Source organism: Malaclemys terrapin, chromosome 8 (genome assembly GCF_027887155.1).
Source record: "Malaclemys terrapin pileata isolate rMalTer1 chromosome 8, rMalTer1.hap1, whole genome shotgun sequence".
Taxonomy (NCBI): Eukaryota; Metazoa; Chordata; order Testudines; family Emydidae; genus Malaclemys; species Malaclemys terrapin.
In genome coordinates, this window is record NC_071512.1 from 98,317,689 (window position 1) to 98,336,050 (window position 18,362).

Here is an 18,362-nt window from a genome sequence, read left to right on the forward strand (position 1 = left end):
TTTAAACTTTAAAGGGGAGGGGGCCTACATACTCAGCATGAGAAACTTGAGTCTAAACAGTTTGGCAAAGTTATAAGCTAGAGCTAGCTCACACTTGTTCAGCAAATAGTGAATGTGCCGAAAACTGTAGTTTCTGGGCAATCAAATTTATTTGTGAATTCAGCAATTATTTTTGGCTGAATTTAAAAAAAAAAAAAAAAAAAAAAAAAAAAAAAAAGGGAAGGATGGAGAAACTTTTTAAAAGTTGAGTAGAAGTGACATTTCTTTCCAAAATGTCAATTCAAGTTAATCTGAACGAAATTTTCTGTTGTTGCTGAGGAAAAAAAATGAAAACCCAGCTTCAGATTGAAACTTTTTTTTCAGTTCAGCTACCACCCTGAAAAATCCATTATTCACTCAACTCTGTTATAAGCAACTGCCAACACACACAAATGGATATCGGCAGGCAACCTTGACTATAGGTGATGCTACCAGCTCCACTTATAACAAACTCCAGAGGTTATTTAAAATTAGGGCTGTCGATTAATCGCAGATAACTCACATGATTAACTCAAAAAAATTAATTGCAATTAAAAAAAATAATTGCACTTAAACAATACTAGAATACCATTTATTTAAATGTTTTTGGATATTTCTCTACACTTTCAAATATTGATTTGTTTCAACACAGAATACAAAGTGTACAGTGCTCACTTTATATTATTTATTACAAATATTTGCACTGTAAAAATGATAAAAAATATTATTTTTCAATTCACCGCATACAAGTGCTGTGGTGCAGTCTCTTTATTGTGAAAGTGTAACTTACAAATGTAGACTTTTTTTTACATAACTGAACTCAAAAACAAAACAATGTAAAACTTTAGAGCTGCAAATCCACTTAGTTCCACTTGTTCAACCACTCGCTACGACAAACAAGTTTGTTTACATTTACAGGTGATACTGCTGCCTGCTTCTTATTTACAATGTCACCTGAAAGTGAGAATAGGCATTCGCATGGCACTTTTGTAGCTGGCGTTGCAAGGTATTTACGTGCCAGATCTGCTAAACATTTGTATGCCCCGTCATGCTTCGGCCACCATTCCAGAGGACATGCGTCCATGCTGATGCTGCTTGTTTAAAAAAAAGGTGTTAATTAAATTTGTGACTGAACTCCTTGAGGGAGAATTTTATATCTCCTATTCTGTTTTACCCACATTCTGCCATATATTTCATGTTATGGCAGTCTCGAATGATGACCCAGCACATGTTCATTTTAAGAATACTTTCATAGCAGATTTGACAAAACGCAAAGAAGGTACCAATGTGAGATTTCTAAAAATAGTTAAAGCACTCCACTCAAGGTTTAAGAATCTGAAGTGCTGTGCAAAATCTGAGAGGGAAGAGGTGTGGAATGTGCTTTCAGAAGTCTTAAAAGAGTAACACTCCGATGCGGAAATTACAGAACCCAAACCACCAAAAAATAAAATCAACCTTCTGCTGGTGGCATCTGACTCAGATGATGAAAATGAACATGTGTCGGTCCGCTCTGCTTTGGATCGTTATCGAGCAGAACCTGTCAGCATGGACGCACGTCCTCTGGAATGGTGGTTGAAGCATAAAGGGACACACGACTCTTTAGTGCATCTGGCATGTAAATATCTTGCAACGCTGGCTACAACAGTGCCATGCGAATGCCTGTTCTCGCTTTCAGGTGACATTGTAAACAGGAAGCGGGCAGCATTATCTCTTGCAAATTGTAACCAAACTTGTTTGTTTGAGTGATTGGCTGAAGTAGGACTGAGTGGACATGTAGGCTCTAAAGTTTTACATTATTTTATTTTTGAATAATTCTACATTTGTAAGTTCAACTTTCATGATAAAGAGATTGCACTACAGTACTTGTATTAGGTGATTTGAAACACTATTTTTTTTACAGTGCATATATTTGTAATCAAAAATAAATATAAAGTGAGCACTGTACACTTTGTATACTGTGTTGTAATTGAAATCAATATATTTGAAAATGTAGAAAACATCCAAAAATATTTTAATGAATAGTATTCTATTATTGTTTAACAGTGTGATTAGTCATGATAATTTTTTTTTTTTTTTTAATTGCTGGACAGCCTTATTTAAAATCTAATAATCCTGTATGTATGGTAGGTTTATTATGTTTTGTCAGCAACGGTATGGGTTAATTGACTAAGGACCCATTAAGGAGATAAGAACCTCTGTGTTCTAACATCACCTCCTGTCAGTGTGGCTTTTGACAAAGGAAGATTTCTTATTCCTATATATACACATTACAAGAATGTCTGTGTCTTTGTTTTGTTTTCCCCATTTATAAAATGAGGCAGGTGGTCCAAGAAAGGATTAATATTAAAGATGGCAAAGTGTTAAGTATTGTTCTAGATAAATTGCACCACTCCTTGTATAATTCACATACTGCAGTCTAAACACTTCCTCTTCTAATCAGTAAACGGATACCCTCACAACTTTAACTTAAATGCTGTTGGATTTAAATTTGCAGTATTTTATGTGTAAGCTACTGCTAGAATGATAGTAGCTTTCCTCATGTACATGTGCACTGGAATTAGCCATTAAGTACAGAGGAAAAAATGGACTTTCATAAAATCATTCAAAAGTAATAGGTGCAGAAATGTTCAGATTTTTCTCTTTAAATTTTAAAAAGATGCCTTGCCCATAATTTGTGGTTAGATGTACGATGGGCCATATGGGGCCTTGGCTTTAAGTGTTCCTTTCTCTTTATACTCAAAAAGAACAGGAGTACTTGTGGCACCTTAGAGACTAACAAATTTATTAGAGCATAAGCTTTCGTGGACTACAGCCCACTTCTTCGGTATGCAAAAAATAAAATGTTTCCCGGTAATGCTCTGCTTCTTCTAAGAAAAGTGTGCGCATAGGGAATTGGGTCCTAAATTCTGGGCTCTGCTACCATTCCTTAGAATAACTCTACTGATTTCACTGAAATTGCTTTAGATTTATGATAGGCTGAGAGTAAAATCTGTCCCAAACGCCTTGTTCTGGATGTTTGACAAATACATCATGTATGCAACAAGATGTTCATATTATCAAGTTTAATGTCCATCTGAAACACGTAAGCGTCAAACCCACCTTGCCTAACAAGAGAGAGGTATTACCTTGGGGCTTAAATAACAGTTAACTATAATTGGCATGTTGAAGCCATTGTCCTACTGTTTGTGACAATTATAGGATGAGATCTCATTAGGGGAGTTCATAAGTCAGTTTCTGTGCTCTGTGAAGGTGAGATTTCACTTTTACTGAGGTGTTAGTGTTGTATAGGTGCGGTTTTTTTAAACAGCCGGCCCCTGTGGTTCCTCTTTCAGCTTCCTTCTGTCTTCACAAGTTTTTTTTTTTTAAACCACAGAAGTGCTTTGTCCGGGACGTGCTTTGAGCAGGGGGTTGGACTAGATGACCTCTTGAGGTCCCTTCCAACTCTGATATTCTATTCTATGAAGTGCAGGGCCTTCAAGCAGATCTGATTGTTTAGGGTCATCCCATTACTCTCTTCATAACGTAGCCTCTTGTCTCCCTGTGAAAAAGAGCATAGGACAACTGTAAGTGCCTCGCCATACGAGCAGTACGTAGTAGGGGCCAGGGGCAGGAGTGAGTAAAGAGAGAGAGGGGGGGGGGTGTGTGTACACACACACATACTGGGTACACAGCGGGACTAGAGTTGGGATCACCTGGGCGCGAGGCACGCCGGGAGTTCCGGGACGTGCAGTGCCCGTACTGCGCAGGATCGGTAGTTGCCCGATTCAGAAGCTGTCGTTTCAGCTCCCTTGCTGCCGTCACTTCCGGTTGTGGGGTCCTTGCGGGGGCTGGCCTGAGAGCGCCTGATGGGTGGCTCCAACAGGCAGCGCGGAGAACAGCCCCGGTGGAGGACGCGGGGGCCTGAACGCTGGCGGCTTTGAATGGCGGCGGCAGCGGGACTCACGCTGCGGGGACTATGAGGGCAGGCGGTGGCGAGCAGCAGGCGCTGCTCCGGCAGGTGAGGGCCGCGCCCTGTGGGGGTCCTAGGCCCCGCTGTCGGGCAACCGCCGCAGGCCTTGCCCCCGGTGGGGGAGGGGAGAAGGGGCCGGGAGTCCCCTAGGCCGAGCGACGGTCGCCCTGGGCTGTTCTGCGGGGTAGAGGCTGTGGGAGCCGCGTGGACCGTGGCCTGGTCTGGTCCGGTCCCGCGCGTCAGGGCCCCTGCTCGGGCTGGTGCCCCGCCCTGGGTGTGTGGAGCCCGCCCTGCGCACCGCGGGGACCCCTGGCGTGTCTAGCCAAAAGCATCGCAGTGCCCGCAGCCTGTCTGGGCCGGTCGGGGATGCCAGAGCCCTGCTGGGTAATGCGGGCCCCGCAGCCGACAGGGAGGGGGTGCGCAGTGACTGACAGCACTGGGGAGGGGGGGGTCTGGACCGTGACTTAACCACTGAGAGCTAGTGTGCTAAAGGGCGTTAGATCCCTATATCCTATGGCGTTAAATCCCTATAGCCTATGGCGTTTCAATGGCTAATAGGCGCCAAACTCTGGTTCTTGGAAATCCCAGCCTGAGAATTAACTTCAGGACATAATCGGGACAATCAAAAGAGATCCTGCTTCATGAACAATGAATCTTGGGGTTCTCGTTCTTTTTTGCCACTTGCCACAAATGCAGACTCACACGTGTGCAGCAAGTCACAAGCAGGGTTACCAGTTCTTGCCATTTTACTACAAACCTTGCTGGAGTCGACTGATTATGTGAGACTCTCGTGGTATGTTATGCTGCGAGTTGCACAGCTGCAGCACTGCAGTTATGCCACTGTAATGTAGGCATTTGTGATAGAAATCGAAGGGATTTTTCTGTTCCTTTACTGTGTCCACCCCCACGAGAGGTGGTAGCTAAGTCGATGGAAGAATTAATCTGTTGACCTATCTGCATCTACAGAGGGGGTTAGTTTGATGTAATTATATTGCACGGGTGCAAATGTTTTCACAGCCCTTAGTGACATAGCTAGATTGACCGAAGTTTTAGGTATAGACCAATCCTCGGTTTTCCTTTTAAAAAAAACAAACCTGTATGTTTCTAACTCTCATGGTTGCAGGGAAAAGCTTGAAAACCGGATGCAATTGCCACTTAAAAGTTAAGAAACCAGAAATCAACTAAAAAGAGCCCCAAATTTATTATCTTTCAAATGTCATGAATTTTAAGTTAATCTCATGGTTTATTAGGACCAGATGCATGCTTTTTGAATGCTTGGTGTGGACAATATTGCACAAGTATCTGACCTTTCTGATTAATTGGGTTATGTGGTAGTTTGGTTGGTATTTGGTTTACAGAGACAGTATTTAAGGTTTGTGCTGTACTGCTACTCATGTTTTCCTTTGTGTTCTTAGGTTTTGGGTTGGAGAGTGGCTGCTAGTATTGCCTGGTCAGTACTACTGCTTCCTCTGTGTACCGCAGTCTTCATAAGTATTAGCAGCATTGACTTGTTTCATCCTATACAATGGATTTCAAGTAAGTGTTCTTCCCTACATGTGAAATGTTTAACTTTCTGTGCAGTTGTTAAAGCATTCTATTTCCACTTGCTACTTATGCTCTGATTAAATAAAAAATAACTATATTGGCAACTGCATTGTGCTGAAAACTGAGTTTTGCGGGGCTTGTGTAGCCTGGGAATAATTTTATTTCAAGACTGAATCAAGTCCTTAATATTTAAATTCACCACTCTTACTGAACTCTGTTTTCTAACTATTTTGCCCTGTGGAATCTTCTATAAGTGAAAGTTCATCTCATAAATCACCCTCCACTGTCTGTTTTTCAAAGTGTTTAATTCTTTGAGTCATGTGGAGGTGCTCCATAGACCACTGGTGAACCAGAGTTTTGAGAATCAGAGCTCTAGGGATACTGGTTTACCTGCATTTGAGACCTTTCTAAATTCGTGGAAACTGATATATAAATATGCTTTCCAATATATAACTTGGTGTTTAAATGATAACGGCTGATACTTATCTTTATCAAAGGTTTAGGGTTTTTTTTTTTAAAAGTGTCTGAGGAAGGAGATAAATATATGCTACATATTAAATAGATTGCAAAAGGAAAACATACGTTTACAGGAGTGGTGTTGGCTGTCTCCAAAGACACCAACTGGAAAGCCTGGTAGTTGTGACATTCAGCCTTTCAGGGAGGTGTCCTCTTATCTTACTCTTCTGAAAAAGGAATAAACAAACAAAGTAAAATAAAAAAATATATGGAGAGATACCTATCTCATAGAACTGGAAGGGACCCTGAAAGTAATTACCAAATAACTAATATCGTAAGCCTCTCTACATGACCAAATTTTGCCAACACAAGTTTTGGTATACACCCTTCAGTTAGTATATTGCATATGTTCGTGCATACTTGACTCCTTGGGTCATTGCTACATGTACCCACTAGGAGCGCTTGTGTTGATGCACAGTGCAGTGCCGTATGGGTAGGTATCACAGTATACAACCTGCCACTGTTCAGTGCACTGTCTTTTGGGTAGTTTTGGCAATGCAGGGTGAGGCAGAATGGAGTCTCACAAGGGTGACTGGGAGAAATGGGGTCAAATTCCCATAATACAGTGTTATCCGTCCCCTAATATCTCTAGCCGATAATTTTAGCATCGGTTTTCAATTTCCTACAAACCTGCATGGGACTTATCGCTGTCCTCCATCTCTGACAGAAGCATGGAGCCTTCACAGCTCTGCACTATTGTCATGATCATTGCAAGCACAGGCTGCATGATCCTCCAGTATTTGCAGCGTGGCAAGAAGAGCTGCGTGGAGCATGATGATTTCCATGTGGTCAGTTTGCCTTGAGACATAGCAAGAACCAATTCAAGGTGGTTGTTGGCGTTCACTGAGCAGCTGCAGATGGTGAAGTGCCACTTCTGGGTCTGAGAAATAAGCACTGACTGGTGGGATTGTATTGTAGTGCAGGTTTGGGAGATGAGCAGTGGCTGTAGAACTTTTGGATGCAAAAGGCCACATGCCTGGATCTGTGTGCTGAGCTCTCCCTCGTCCTCCAATGCATAGACACCAAACTGAGAACTGCACTGATAGTGGAGAAGCAAGTAATGATCACACTGTCAATTTGCAATGCTTTGGATTGCTACCAGTCAGTGGGAAGTTTCAGAGTAACAGCCGTGTTAGTCTGTATCTGCAAAAAGAACAGGAGTACTTGTGGCACCTTAGAGACTAACAAATTCGTTAGTCTCTAAGGTGCCACAAGTACTCCTAGTCAGCGGGAAGTAATTTTGGAGTAGAAAAATCCACAGTGGGGGGCCATTGTCATGCAAGTGTATAGGGCCATTAATCATCTGCTGTGGAGGACATAGTGGATGGCTTTGCAGCTATGGACTTCCTGAATTGTTGGAGCAATAGACAGCACACACATCCCTATTTTGGCCCCAGAGCACCTCAGCTTTTAGTACATTAACGGAAAGGGATCACCAAGGATGCTTCTCTGACATCATTGTTGGCTGGTCAGAGAAGGTGCACAATGCTTGTATCGTTAAGAATGCAGGACAGTTCACAGAGCTATAAACAGCAGATTACCATTGGCGATGTTGAAATGGCAGTAGACATAGGATCCAGCCTATCCCTTCCTTCCTGACTCATGAAGCCATACACTGGCCATCTTGACAGCACCAAGGAAAGATTCAGCTACAAGCTCAGCACATGCAGAATGAGTTGAATGTGCTTTTCGTAGATTGAAAGGGTGCTGGCGTTGTTTCCTCACCAGATTGAATTTCAGTATGAAAAGTATCCCAGTGGTTATAGCTGCTTGTTATGTCCTGCATGATATTTGTGAAGCAAAGGGCAGGGCGGGAAGAGATTTCTGCAGGGGTGGAAGGTTGAGGTGGACTGGCTGTCTGAGTTTGAACAGCCAGACGCAAGGGCTATTAGATGAGCTCAGTGAGGAGTTATTTAGCATAAGGCGGCTTTGAAAGACCACTTCAGCAGCCAGCCATGTGGTATGCTGTGCTGGTAATGTGGTATGCTGTGCTCAACCTGTTGCTGCAGTTTTGGGATCTGTTAGGATTTGTGCTTGCTGCACATATGTGCATATCTCACTGACAGTGCAGTTGTTAATGTTGTGGTGCTTGCTGTACATTTTATGATGACAGGTGATTTATGATGATGATTGGCACTGAGCCTATGGGTTGTGAGTATATAACAGCACTACTTTCACTGCCAGCAGGCATTACCCACCATATGTTGTAAACTAATAAAAATGAATAATTTTCAACAGGAGTTGTATTCAGTTACAAAAACAGCTACAAACAAAAAAATCTGAAGAATTTAAAAGTAAATACATTTTAACTTAAAATAATTTAGAATCTCAATAAATAAACAAGAGCAGGGAACACTGTCAATTGTAGCTACACATACATCAACCATGGCTCTCCCAGGTCAGTGTATATGAAGCTGTGGTTGTCCATGTTTTCCCCCAGTGTGGAGTGGTAGGGGTAGGCATGCAGGCCTTGAGGCCATGTGGAATGGGGTGTGTGTGGGGAGGCGCTGTGCTGCAATTCTCCATTGACTGCAATGGCAGTTGAGCCTGGGATCGTTAAACTTGGAAGTCCAGAGTCGTCAGTGTTTGCATTGGCTGATAAAGAAGCTGCATTATGTCCCGGTGCAGCTCCCTCTCCTTTTCCTGCGCCTTCCTCTTGTCTGCCCTTTCCTTCTCCATACTGTCTGCAGTGTTCACCCTCTAGGCCCTCTGTTCAAGGTCTGGTGCAGCACTGGCTTGCAGGATCTTGCAGAACATGTCCTCCCACTGGGTTAGTCATTCCAGTGGTGTGGAGACTGTACCTCTCAAGGCCTCAGCAGCTGCATCACCAAGTAAAATACATAGAGGTACCATTGTCCGTAAGGTAGGAATGGAAAACGAAACGTAGGATTCAGAATTCCCCCCTTCTTTTGATTCCCTAGGTGTTTAAGTAAGACGTGCTTATTGGCACTCTTTCTTTGGAGTGCTTGTTCACGGCACCAGCCATGGTGAGTATGACTTGCCAGGGATGAGGGAAATAAGGAGGGAATTGCTCAGTTGCATGAAACTGAGTACAGGGCACTGGCACCATTTTCCACAGGTGGTGGTGGTGGTTTTAGCTGATATCTCAGTCCTAAGGGTAACAAAGGCAGAGAAACACAGTTGCTGTTGGTGTCCTGAAGCTTCCCAGGCCTGTATGCTACTAGCCTGTTTGTGGCAATGATTCTTGCTGAAGTCCTCACCAAATGGCATGGGAAAGCGTTCTACCACAGAGGAAGAAATAAGACTGCGAACCCTAGAAACCTCCAGGAGAGGACTGCAGAATACTTCCATGCAAGTTTCATTGAGAGCTCTCAGGAGATTCAAGGGAAATTCATCTGAATGTGAACAAACTGCTCTGCATGGCCACCTTTGTCTCAGTCTAGAGGGGAATGGGAAGCAGTTATCAACTCTAAATCTTTGTTGTACCACTACCTTTTGTAGCACAGGTAAATTAATGCAATGGTTCTCAACCTTTTTTTCACTTGTGGACCCTTAAAAAAAAAAAATTTTCAAATGAAAGTGTGGACCCCTGTGGAAATCTTAGACATAGTCTATCCCCAAGGATCCACAGACCACAGTGTGAAAACCACTGAATTAATGAAAAGTCAGTAGCTTTGTCCTGCTAAGTTGGGGAGGCCATCATGTAATTAGAAACTTTTTTACATGCTTATCTGAGGTTCCTTCCCCTGCTTCGGGCTTGCCTGTGCTCAACTGCAGGGACTGGTTGGACTGCAGTGGAGTCAAAAACAGGTCCTGACTCATGACACAGCTGGACCTGCCTGGTCACCTGTCTCTTGTATTCCTCATCCACCACCTCCTCTCTGTTCATGGTAGGGGCCTGGGACTCTGGCGCCTTAGTGGTATCCATGGTGATGTTCAGGTTGGTGGTGGAATCTCTGCCAATGATGGCATGCAGCTCTTTGTAAAACCAGGTTTGTAGCTCCACACCGGCTCAATTGTTGGCCTCCCTGGCATTCTGGTATGCCTGCTCCAGTTCCTTGGCTTTTACAAGGCACTGTTGCTGGTCTTTGTCTTACCCCTTTGTCTGCCTCCCCCAAGCAATCTGCTTGTAGATGTTGACGTTTCTACAGCTGGTTCAGAGCTGTGCCTACACATCCTCTTCGCCCCACAGGCCCAGAAGATCAAATGTCTGCTGTCTACTCCAGGTCAGAGCATGTCTAGAATGTGTAGCCGGCATGATTAGCTGGGCGTTTGTGCACAACAACGGTGAGCAGATAGAGGTGTGCTCACCAAGCTGAACAATCAGGGAAAAGGCATTTCAGAAATTCTCTGGGATTTTAAAGGGAGGGCTGGGGAGCTTTCAGTCTGTGTGACTCGTGGGCAGTGGAATTCACAATTGTGGCTGGAGTGATCTGTCAGGCATTGTGGGACTGCTGCTGGAGGATTGTTAGGGTCAACAGGTAATGCAGTGTGTACACTTATGGTGTCTCGAACCCAGTACATTGACCATGCCTCAGCACCACTCAGGGGGCTGGTATTATGTCTGCACTTGCATTGGTGGGAGATGGATTTAAGTGTAGACACGTGTGCAACTAGGTGGATGCGAGGCGGCTTACATCGACCTAACTTTGTGGTATAAACCAGGCCTTCATTTTCATGGTCAGGTTTGTCTAGGTATGGGTGCTATTGCTGAAAAGGGAATTACTTCAACTATATTAGAAATACATGCATGTGTCCAAATTAAATTGCAACATTCTGTATTTTCATAAATGACAAATCCAATTACTAAGATGCACAACATGCTCCACTGAAGTATGATTGTTTATCCAGAACCACTGTGCAGCTGCACGTTACAAAATACTACCTTCTCAATGAAATAAGAACCTATTGATTGTGATTATGCATTGTGTATCTAGATCAGAGGTGGGCAAACTATGGCCCGGGGGCCACATCCGGCCCACGGGACCGTCCTGCCTGGCCCCCGAGCTCCTGGCCCGGGAGGCTAGCCTCTGGCCCCTCCCATGCTGTCCCCTTTCCCCTGCAGCCTCAGCTCGCTTGCAATGCTCTGGGCAGTGGGGCTGGGAGCTCCTGGGGCAGTGCAGCTGCAGAACCCAGCCTGACCAGATGCTCTGTGCTGCGCGGTGGCGGCGTGGCCCGGCTCCAGCAGCACCGCCAGCCACCAGGCAGCGCAGTAAGGGGGCAGGGAGCAGGGGGAGTTGGAGAGAGGGCAGGGGAGTTTGGGGTGGTGGGCAGGTTTGTGGATAAGGGTTGGGGGGGAACAGGGCGTTGAATGGGGGCAGGAGTCCTGGGGGAGGGGCAATCAGGAAGGAGGGGGGGTTGGATGGCGCAGGAGGGGTTTTGGGGGCAGTCGGGATAGGGAGAAGAGGTGGTTGGATGGGGCAGGAGTCCCGGGGGGTCTGTTAGGAATGAGCGGAGGGGTTGGATGGGGTGGACAGGGAGCTGGGGTGTGTGGATGGGGCAGGGGTCCCAGAGGGGCTGTCAGGAAATATGCGGGGAGGGGGGCACGACCCCCTCCTCTAACTGGTCCTCATACAATTTCCGAAACCCAATGCGGCCCTCAGGCCAAAAAGTTTGCCCGCCCCTGACCTAGATGCTTAATATTAAACATTTGCTAGTATCATAGCTTTATATAGTACTATTGCACCTTATGAACAATGTATTCTCTTTCATTTTAGATTCATTCAACGATTGGTATACTTCCTATGTCATCTTTTGTATCCTTCTTATGTCAGTGGTGATACTGATAATAAGCATCTTCAATGTTGAATTTTATGCAGGTGGGTTATGAAAGTTGCTGTCAACAAGACATTTGACCTTTAGCTAAATGAGAGGACTGTCTTGAAGGATGTGTTTTTATACTGTATGTATTGGCTTTATACAGTGTTGTATGTATTGATTGAAAGTAGAATGCCTTAAAGCTTACTTTAATTAGGTATCTAATGGTGGCTGCAGTGTTAAAGGGACTTCATAATAGTCAAATTGACTTGCCCTGGTCAGAAACACTGAATTTAAAAAAACAAAAAACAAAAAAAAACCCTGATCCTCTTTAAAATAACCATTTTAACTTCTGATTCTTCCATAAAAATTGGATTCTGTATGTAGCCTCAACAATCCACCTGCATTTTGAGTCAGATCACCAGAGGTGAATGTAGTAGCGGAGCAGTGTCCCCTGAACAGGCTCCTCGTCCAATTCAAAATTCTGTACGAGCTTGTTCCAGTGCTATATATTTCCATGTATTCACCAGCCATTTCACTCTGCCCCACTAATGTGACTGCACTTCGGAGTAGGAAGGGGATCTGTTGTTATCCTTGTGCTACTTCATACTCCTGAAACTCTCCTCTGTGCTGCTGAGTTACTTTATCTATTTATATCAGCATATGGTTGATTATAACTAAAGTGTTCTGTGGTGTCAAAGGTATCCTATGCAAATGAAACACAAGCTATGTGAGTTTTATTTAGCAGTAGATGATAATCCATGTTTGTGTGTTGTTTTTTTTTTTTTTTTTTTTTTTTTTTATTTGCAGTTGTGCCTTCTATTCCCTGCTCTCGATTAGCACTGTTAGGAAAGATTATTCACCCACGGCAAGTTATCCATTCAGTTGTTCATGCTATAATGGGAATGCTGGTGGCATGGTGTGCTGCAGTTATGACTAAGGGGAAGTTCCAGTTCCTTGCTCTACCCTGCACAGTTTCAGAAAGGTGACTTTTTTTGTTGTTAATGGAACCAAGTATTGCCCAAGTAGTACAGTTTTGTACTAAAATGAGTTCACTGATGGACTCTTCCTAGAGGAAATAACCCTTTAACTTCTAGCAAAAGATGAGCAATTGTGTGTGTCCTTAAACTTGCTTTAGTTTGAGTACTGGAAGGAGAAGAGTACTTCAGTGAAGAATGACAAATGATTAGTTTACAAACATTGTTGTGGATTTTTTTTTAAAGTTTCACCAGAAGCCCTGACCATCTAAGTTACTAAGATTATTAACGGAAATGAACTATAGAATCATAGAAATGTAGGAACAGAAGGGATCTCTATCTTCTTGTCAGCCCCCTACGCTGAGGCTGGACCAAGAATACCTAGACGTTTCCTGATGTGGCTTGTCTAACTGGTTCATAAAAACCTCCAGTGAGGGGGATTACACAACCTCCATTGGTATTCTCGTCCAGTGCTTAACTACCCTTACAGTTAAAAAGTTTTTTGTAATATCTAATCCAGTGCTACTCAGACCTCTGTGGTCCAGGTGCCAAATTAACAATCAGCATTACACAAGAGACTAAGTAGTGTGAATTCATTTTTTATCAACTACAATTGGTTAATAACATAGTAAAAGCATCCTGATTGGTTAATAACTTTGGTTAATTATTAAATCAGTGTTTTAATATGATGTGTTGCAAAGAGCCGCAGGAGACCCATAAGGAGCTGCTTGTGGCTCACGAGCCTCAGTCTGAGTATCAGTGATCTAACCTAAATCTCCCTTGCTGCAGATTTAGTGCTGAAAAAGGTCAAATGACCCTTCAGCTGTAAAATGACCTAAGAACCTGTCTCCCGTTCTAAATGGCATCTTCAATAGATCTTGGTCCCCCGCCCCATGATGTATAAGTAGGAAGAACAGGTAATAGGACTAACAGCTCAGATAAAACTTGCTCTGGTATACATCCCTCACTGATGTTTGGGAATATTTTTCATTTACGCCAATCCGATGAATAAAACCAAAGCTCTGCTTAACTAAAGTTAGAAGCTAAACTGAAGTCTAGAATAGTAATTTACAGTATTATGTTATAAATAAACCATTTCTTTACTTTAGCTTAGATGGTGCTGTTCAACACATGTGCCTAAATGAGTATCACCTCTTCCTCCTGCTGTCTGGAGCTTTCATGGGCTACAATTATAGTCTCTTGTACCTTGTTAACAATATGAACTATTTGCCATTTCCAATCATACAGGTAAGAGGCTAAAAATCTTTGTAAAGATAAATATCTAATCAGTTCAAATGACAAAGGGTAAACTTTTTTTTTTCTTTTCCTTTTCTGGTCTGCTTCTAGTACCAAAATGTATGTGGGTGCCAGTGGCCAAGCACTTGCATTCTTTTATTAAACCAACCTATTTATAAAATTAACAAACAAGGCTTTCAGCTTAAATCCTAGCAAAGGTCCCTCTCCTGATCCCATAAAATCCTAATGTTAAAATAAACCAAAAATCTCTTAATGTTACTACCAAGTAAAATATACACAGCCCTGAAGCATGGTAAATTCTGGCTCAGGTGGACCACTGTTTGTAGTGAATTCCAGATGTGAGAACGCCCTGCCATTGAGTAACTCGAGGAACTTGCAGCAGGAGTGGCCTAGCGTGTTCTAAGCCTCATGATGTGGGGGGAAAAACAAGCTTTCAGTGAACAAGTTACTAAACTAATTTAAGCATAAAATCATAGCAGCTTGAATCATGCTCTGAAGCAAAAAGCCAGCATCAATCGCTACCATTACATGTGGATAGTGCTTGTGGGCTGCTGTATTCTGCACTAGCTGAAGCTACTGGGTGATTTTGAAGGGTACCTGAAGAGGTAGACTCTTGGTACTGCTATAACTCAGAATCCAGGAGCAGCAATAGATCCCAGTTGATTTCTAGACCAACACCTGGTCTAAACACAGATGTACTGATTTAACTGAAGGTGTCTTAAACAGATTTAGTTAAACCAGTGCACAACATTGTGTTGACACTCTTAATTTAGTTTAAACCTGGCTTATATCAGTTTAGTTTGTCAGTAAACTTACACGTGCTTCCTAAAATAAAATCTGATATAGTTTTAGATGCTTGCAGTTTCATATTGGCAACTCTCCTTTTCTGAGACTGTTTATCTAAATGAGAAGGTAAATCTCGTCTATTTTCTTGCATACATTTTATTAGTGAGATGTTTTTCAGTTTTCAAAGGAAATATGTAAAATGATTACAAGAAGGTTTGAGTATCTACCTCTATTTCATGGTTTTGAAGGATTGTCATAAACTTAAAAATCCTACTGCTGTCTGAATTTTTATCTGCTTTTCAGTATGGAACGCACCTGAGGTTCTAATTAAGAGAATAGAGAAGAAACATACTTTCCTCTATTTGCAGTTTACTTTGTGCATTTGATAGCAAATTATATGTAGTCAATTTCCCTGTTTCTTCTGTGTGCTCAATTTTCTCTACTAGTGGGTTTTTTCACACAGCAACGGGGAGAAAAAAGACTGTACAATCACATTTTCTTACTGGTTTCAATTGGAGAAACTACAGCTGGGGGACTCGGGTGTAGGGGTAACACTTGAAACTACTTCTAATTAATCTTTTTAAAAATTGACTAGACTTCATGTTGACTGCATTTGTTTGAGGACTTTATCATACTTGATTTCTTTTGAATGCAGAATGCTTCAACTAATCTTTCTTTTTTTAGCAATACAAGTACTTACGTTTCAGAAGATCTTTGCCTCTGCTGGTTAAACGTAGTTGTGTGGAATCACTGTACTTGGTTAGAAACGTCTGTGTTGCATATTATTTTTTTGGTAAGAGTTCTGACATTTTTTTCTTCCATATATACTAAGAGAATTATTTAACCAATCTATTAATATTTATTATTCAGCCCTACAAATAACTTGTCCAGGGTGCATAGGTTTTTTATTAGGTAAGTAAAATAAGCATTTTTCACCATTATAATAAAGTGTAGGTGAATGGCTTACTGGCTCAGCCACACAATCATGGCAATTTTGTATTCTAAGCCTAAAGGATATTGAAGTATTCCTCTTCCACTTGCCATATTTATATTCTATAGGTAATGATGGGACTTTAGAAATGCAGAGTATTCTAGATCACCACTGAGGATTCCAAAATGTTGTACTGACATTTATCTTTATAACAGCCCTGTGATGTAGATGTGCGTTAGCCCTGTTCTGCAGGTGGGTGACACAAAATAACAGAAGTAACTTGGATAAGACCCCTAGATAAACCATTAGTAGACCTAGAAGTAGAATCCACATCTCCTGATTCATAGTCAGGGGCTTTAATCCTAAAAGACATCCATTCTTTCTGTAGTCAGTCTCTGGAAAAATAGCCCCTTTTTCAACTATACACATGTTGCAATTCTTCATTTGTCTGTGTGTAATCGACCGTCATTCTGACATGAAAGTTCTTATTAGCCTTTTTGTATACACTTCATAGTTTTAGAGATCTATTTTACATGTCATTCTGTTTGTTACTACCTAGGTTACATTCCAAGAGCATGGATAAGTACCACAATGGACCTTAATACAGATAGGTAAGTAGTACAAATGACTGCCTTTTAGAATATAAGAAGGGAATATTTTCCCTCACATCATACATGTATTCCGTATATATTTTCCTTTTCCCAATCTTCGTAGTATCTCTTTACTTATGACTATTCCTTGTTTAAAATGGCAAATGTTGGGAGCTTAACATCACTCTTAGTTGACTGAACAGTTTTTCGGATCTTACAGAACCATCAGTGCTGAGAAGTAAAAACTAAATGGGTTTTTGATAAAAACATTTGTCCAAGTAACTACATTTCTCATAGTAAGCTTTAATCCATAAATTGTGTGTGTTGCAGAAGTCAATTATAAGCATTTTCCAATACTAAATGGGTGTGTGTGTGTGTGTATATGTATATAACTTTTTTTTTTTCTTTTTACCCTCAGTAAACTTCATCCTCTTGACACACTTACTGGTCTTCTGGATCTATCCTTGCTCTACCATACCTGGTTATGTGGTATATTTCTTCTGATTACTTGGCACATTGCATGGTTACTCTTCAAAATCTATGCTACAGAGGTTAGTATTGGGTGACTGCTATAGGGGGATGACATCAGTGTTGTGGGAAAAATGCTTATGTTCAAAAGCAATATTCACTAATGAATAATTTAAACCAGTGGTTCTCAAACATTACATAGTGGGGACCACGCTTTAATGCAGAGACTAGCTAATGGATATCTCCCATCCCTTTTTTGATTGTTTGAATCATTTTCCTTCCCCTTTCCAATACCATAGCAAGGTTGTGACATCTATAGACAACTACAGTTTAAATGGAAAAACTAATATTTGGAGAATATCTGTTGCATTTTTTTATTGCAATAGCTCAACTTGAAATGAGAGAGCATCATGTGCTCAGCCAATGTTTAGTGAACTGTACCTTCTTAGAAACTTCAAACAAAACCCCCAAAGTACATAACACTGTAATGCAACCAATTTTGGTTTAACAGAATACAGGCTGAGCTATTGAAAGACGCTTCAAAGCATCTTGGGAATTAATATATTTTTTCCTCCTTTTTTACGTAATTGTTAAGCTTCAAATTAATATGGCTAAAAGATTTATTTTAATATGACTCAATGTATTTAAAGCTGAGACCATGATTCAATGAAAGAAACAGTGAAGTCCCAATGGTAAAGAATTGGAGTCTTATTGTCTAGTTTATATACTATTTTGTAAAACAGTAGAGGATAACCCCCTCCACCCCCATAACAGGACGTTATTTTTTTCATAGACTTTGCTGAGCTACAGCTTAGCAGAAAAAAAGGGCTGAGGTTTTAAAACCTAAAGCAATGTTTTCTTAAAATATGGGGCAGACATCTCAGTTGTTCTTCAGAGGGTCAGCTTTCATTCAGAGTCTCTAGCTGTTATGAAGATGGAGAAAACCTTCAAAATGTGACTAAACTATAACTGATGCAGTGATGGCTACCTGAATTTTCAGAGAGCCTGGAACAATATCTTTGAGGTTTGAACTGCCCTATTTCAATGGGTGCTAGCTCAAATGCTAATGATTAAATGTCTACATTAATCATTTTACTAGTCATAAAATCATGTAAGACAAGACAGGAGGTGTCTTATTATGAAAATGTAAAATATGAGTGGCTTATGGCAGAGTTGAAATATGTTGCAGTTGGTTTCATGTTCCTGAATGGTAGTGTGGTTTCCAAAAGTTTGGGAAATACTGACCTACAAACAAATTCAGAATGCAAAGAAGTTTTTCTGCAAACATGGGCAGGAAGTTTTAGCAATATCAGAGGAGATATGTACTCCCCTTTACTTTGAGAAGACAGGGAGAATTCGGTCTTTATTTTTCAAAATACCTCTACCCCAATATAACGCTGTCATCGGGAGCCAAAAAACCTTACTGCGTTATAGGTGAAACCGCGTTATATCGAACTTGCTTTGATCTGTCAGAATGCGCAGGCGCCCCCCCACCCCGAGCACTGCTTTACTGCGTTATATCTGAATTCATGTTGTATCTGATCGCGTTATGTTGGGGTAGAGGTGTATAAGTAACTTTTCTGTGATCAGAAGACTGTGCCAGGGTA

General features: G+C 41.7%; 2 protein-coding genes across 4 annotated transcripts in view; one reads left to right on the forward strand and one right to left on the reverse strand.

The window, feature by feature from the left end:
* Window positions 1-18,362, reverse strand: part of DIO1 (iodothyronine deiodinase 1) — a 277,465-nt gene that overhangs the window by 29,155 nt on the left and 229,948 nt on the right. The window lies entirely within an intron of this gene.
* NDC1 (NDC1 transmembrane nucleoporin) overlaps window positions 3,911-18,362 on the forward strand; it is a 28,968-nt gene continuing 14,516 nt past the window's right edge. For 2 of the 3 annotated variants that reach the window (XM_054037067.1, XM_054037068.1), the window contains exons 1-8: window positions 3,911-4,015; window positions 5,383-5,503; window positions 11,707-11,808; window positions 12,557-12,731; window positions 13,833-13,971; window positions 15,451-15,559; window positions 16,257-16,308; window positions 16,706-16,838. In XM_054037067.1, the coding sequence (XP_053893042.1) occupies window positions 3,974-4,015; window positions 5,383-5,503; window positions 11,707-11,808; window positions 12,557-12,731; window positions 13,833-13,971; window positions 15,451-15,559; window positions 16,257-16,308; window positions 16,706-16,838 (873 nt within the window). In that variant the 5' untranslated portion in view covers window positions 3,911-3,973. Of the gene's footprint in view, window positions 4,016-4,253; window positions 4,352-5,382; window positions 5,504-11,706; window positions 11,809-12,556; window positions 12,732-13,832; window positions 13,972-15,450; window positions 15,560-16,256; window positions 16,309-16,705; window positions 16,839-18,362 lie in introns of those variants that run through there. The other variant, XM_054037070.1, reaches the window with a different exon arrangement.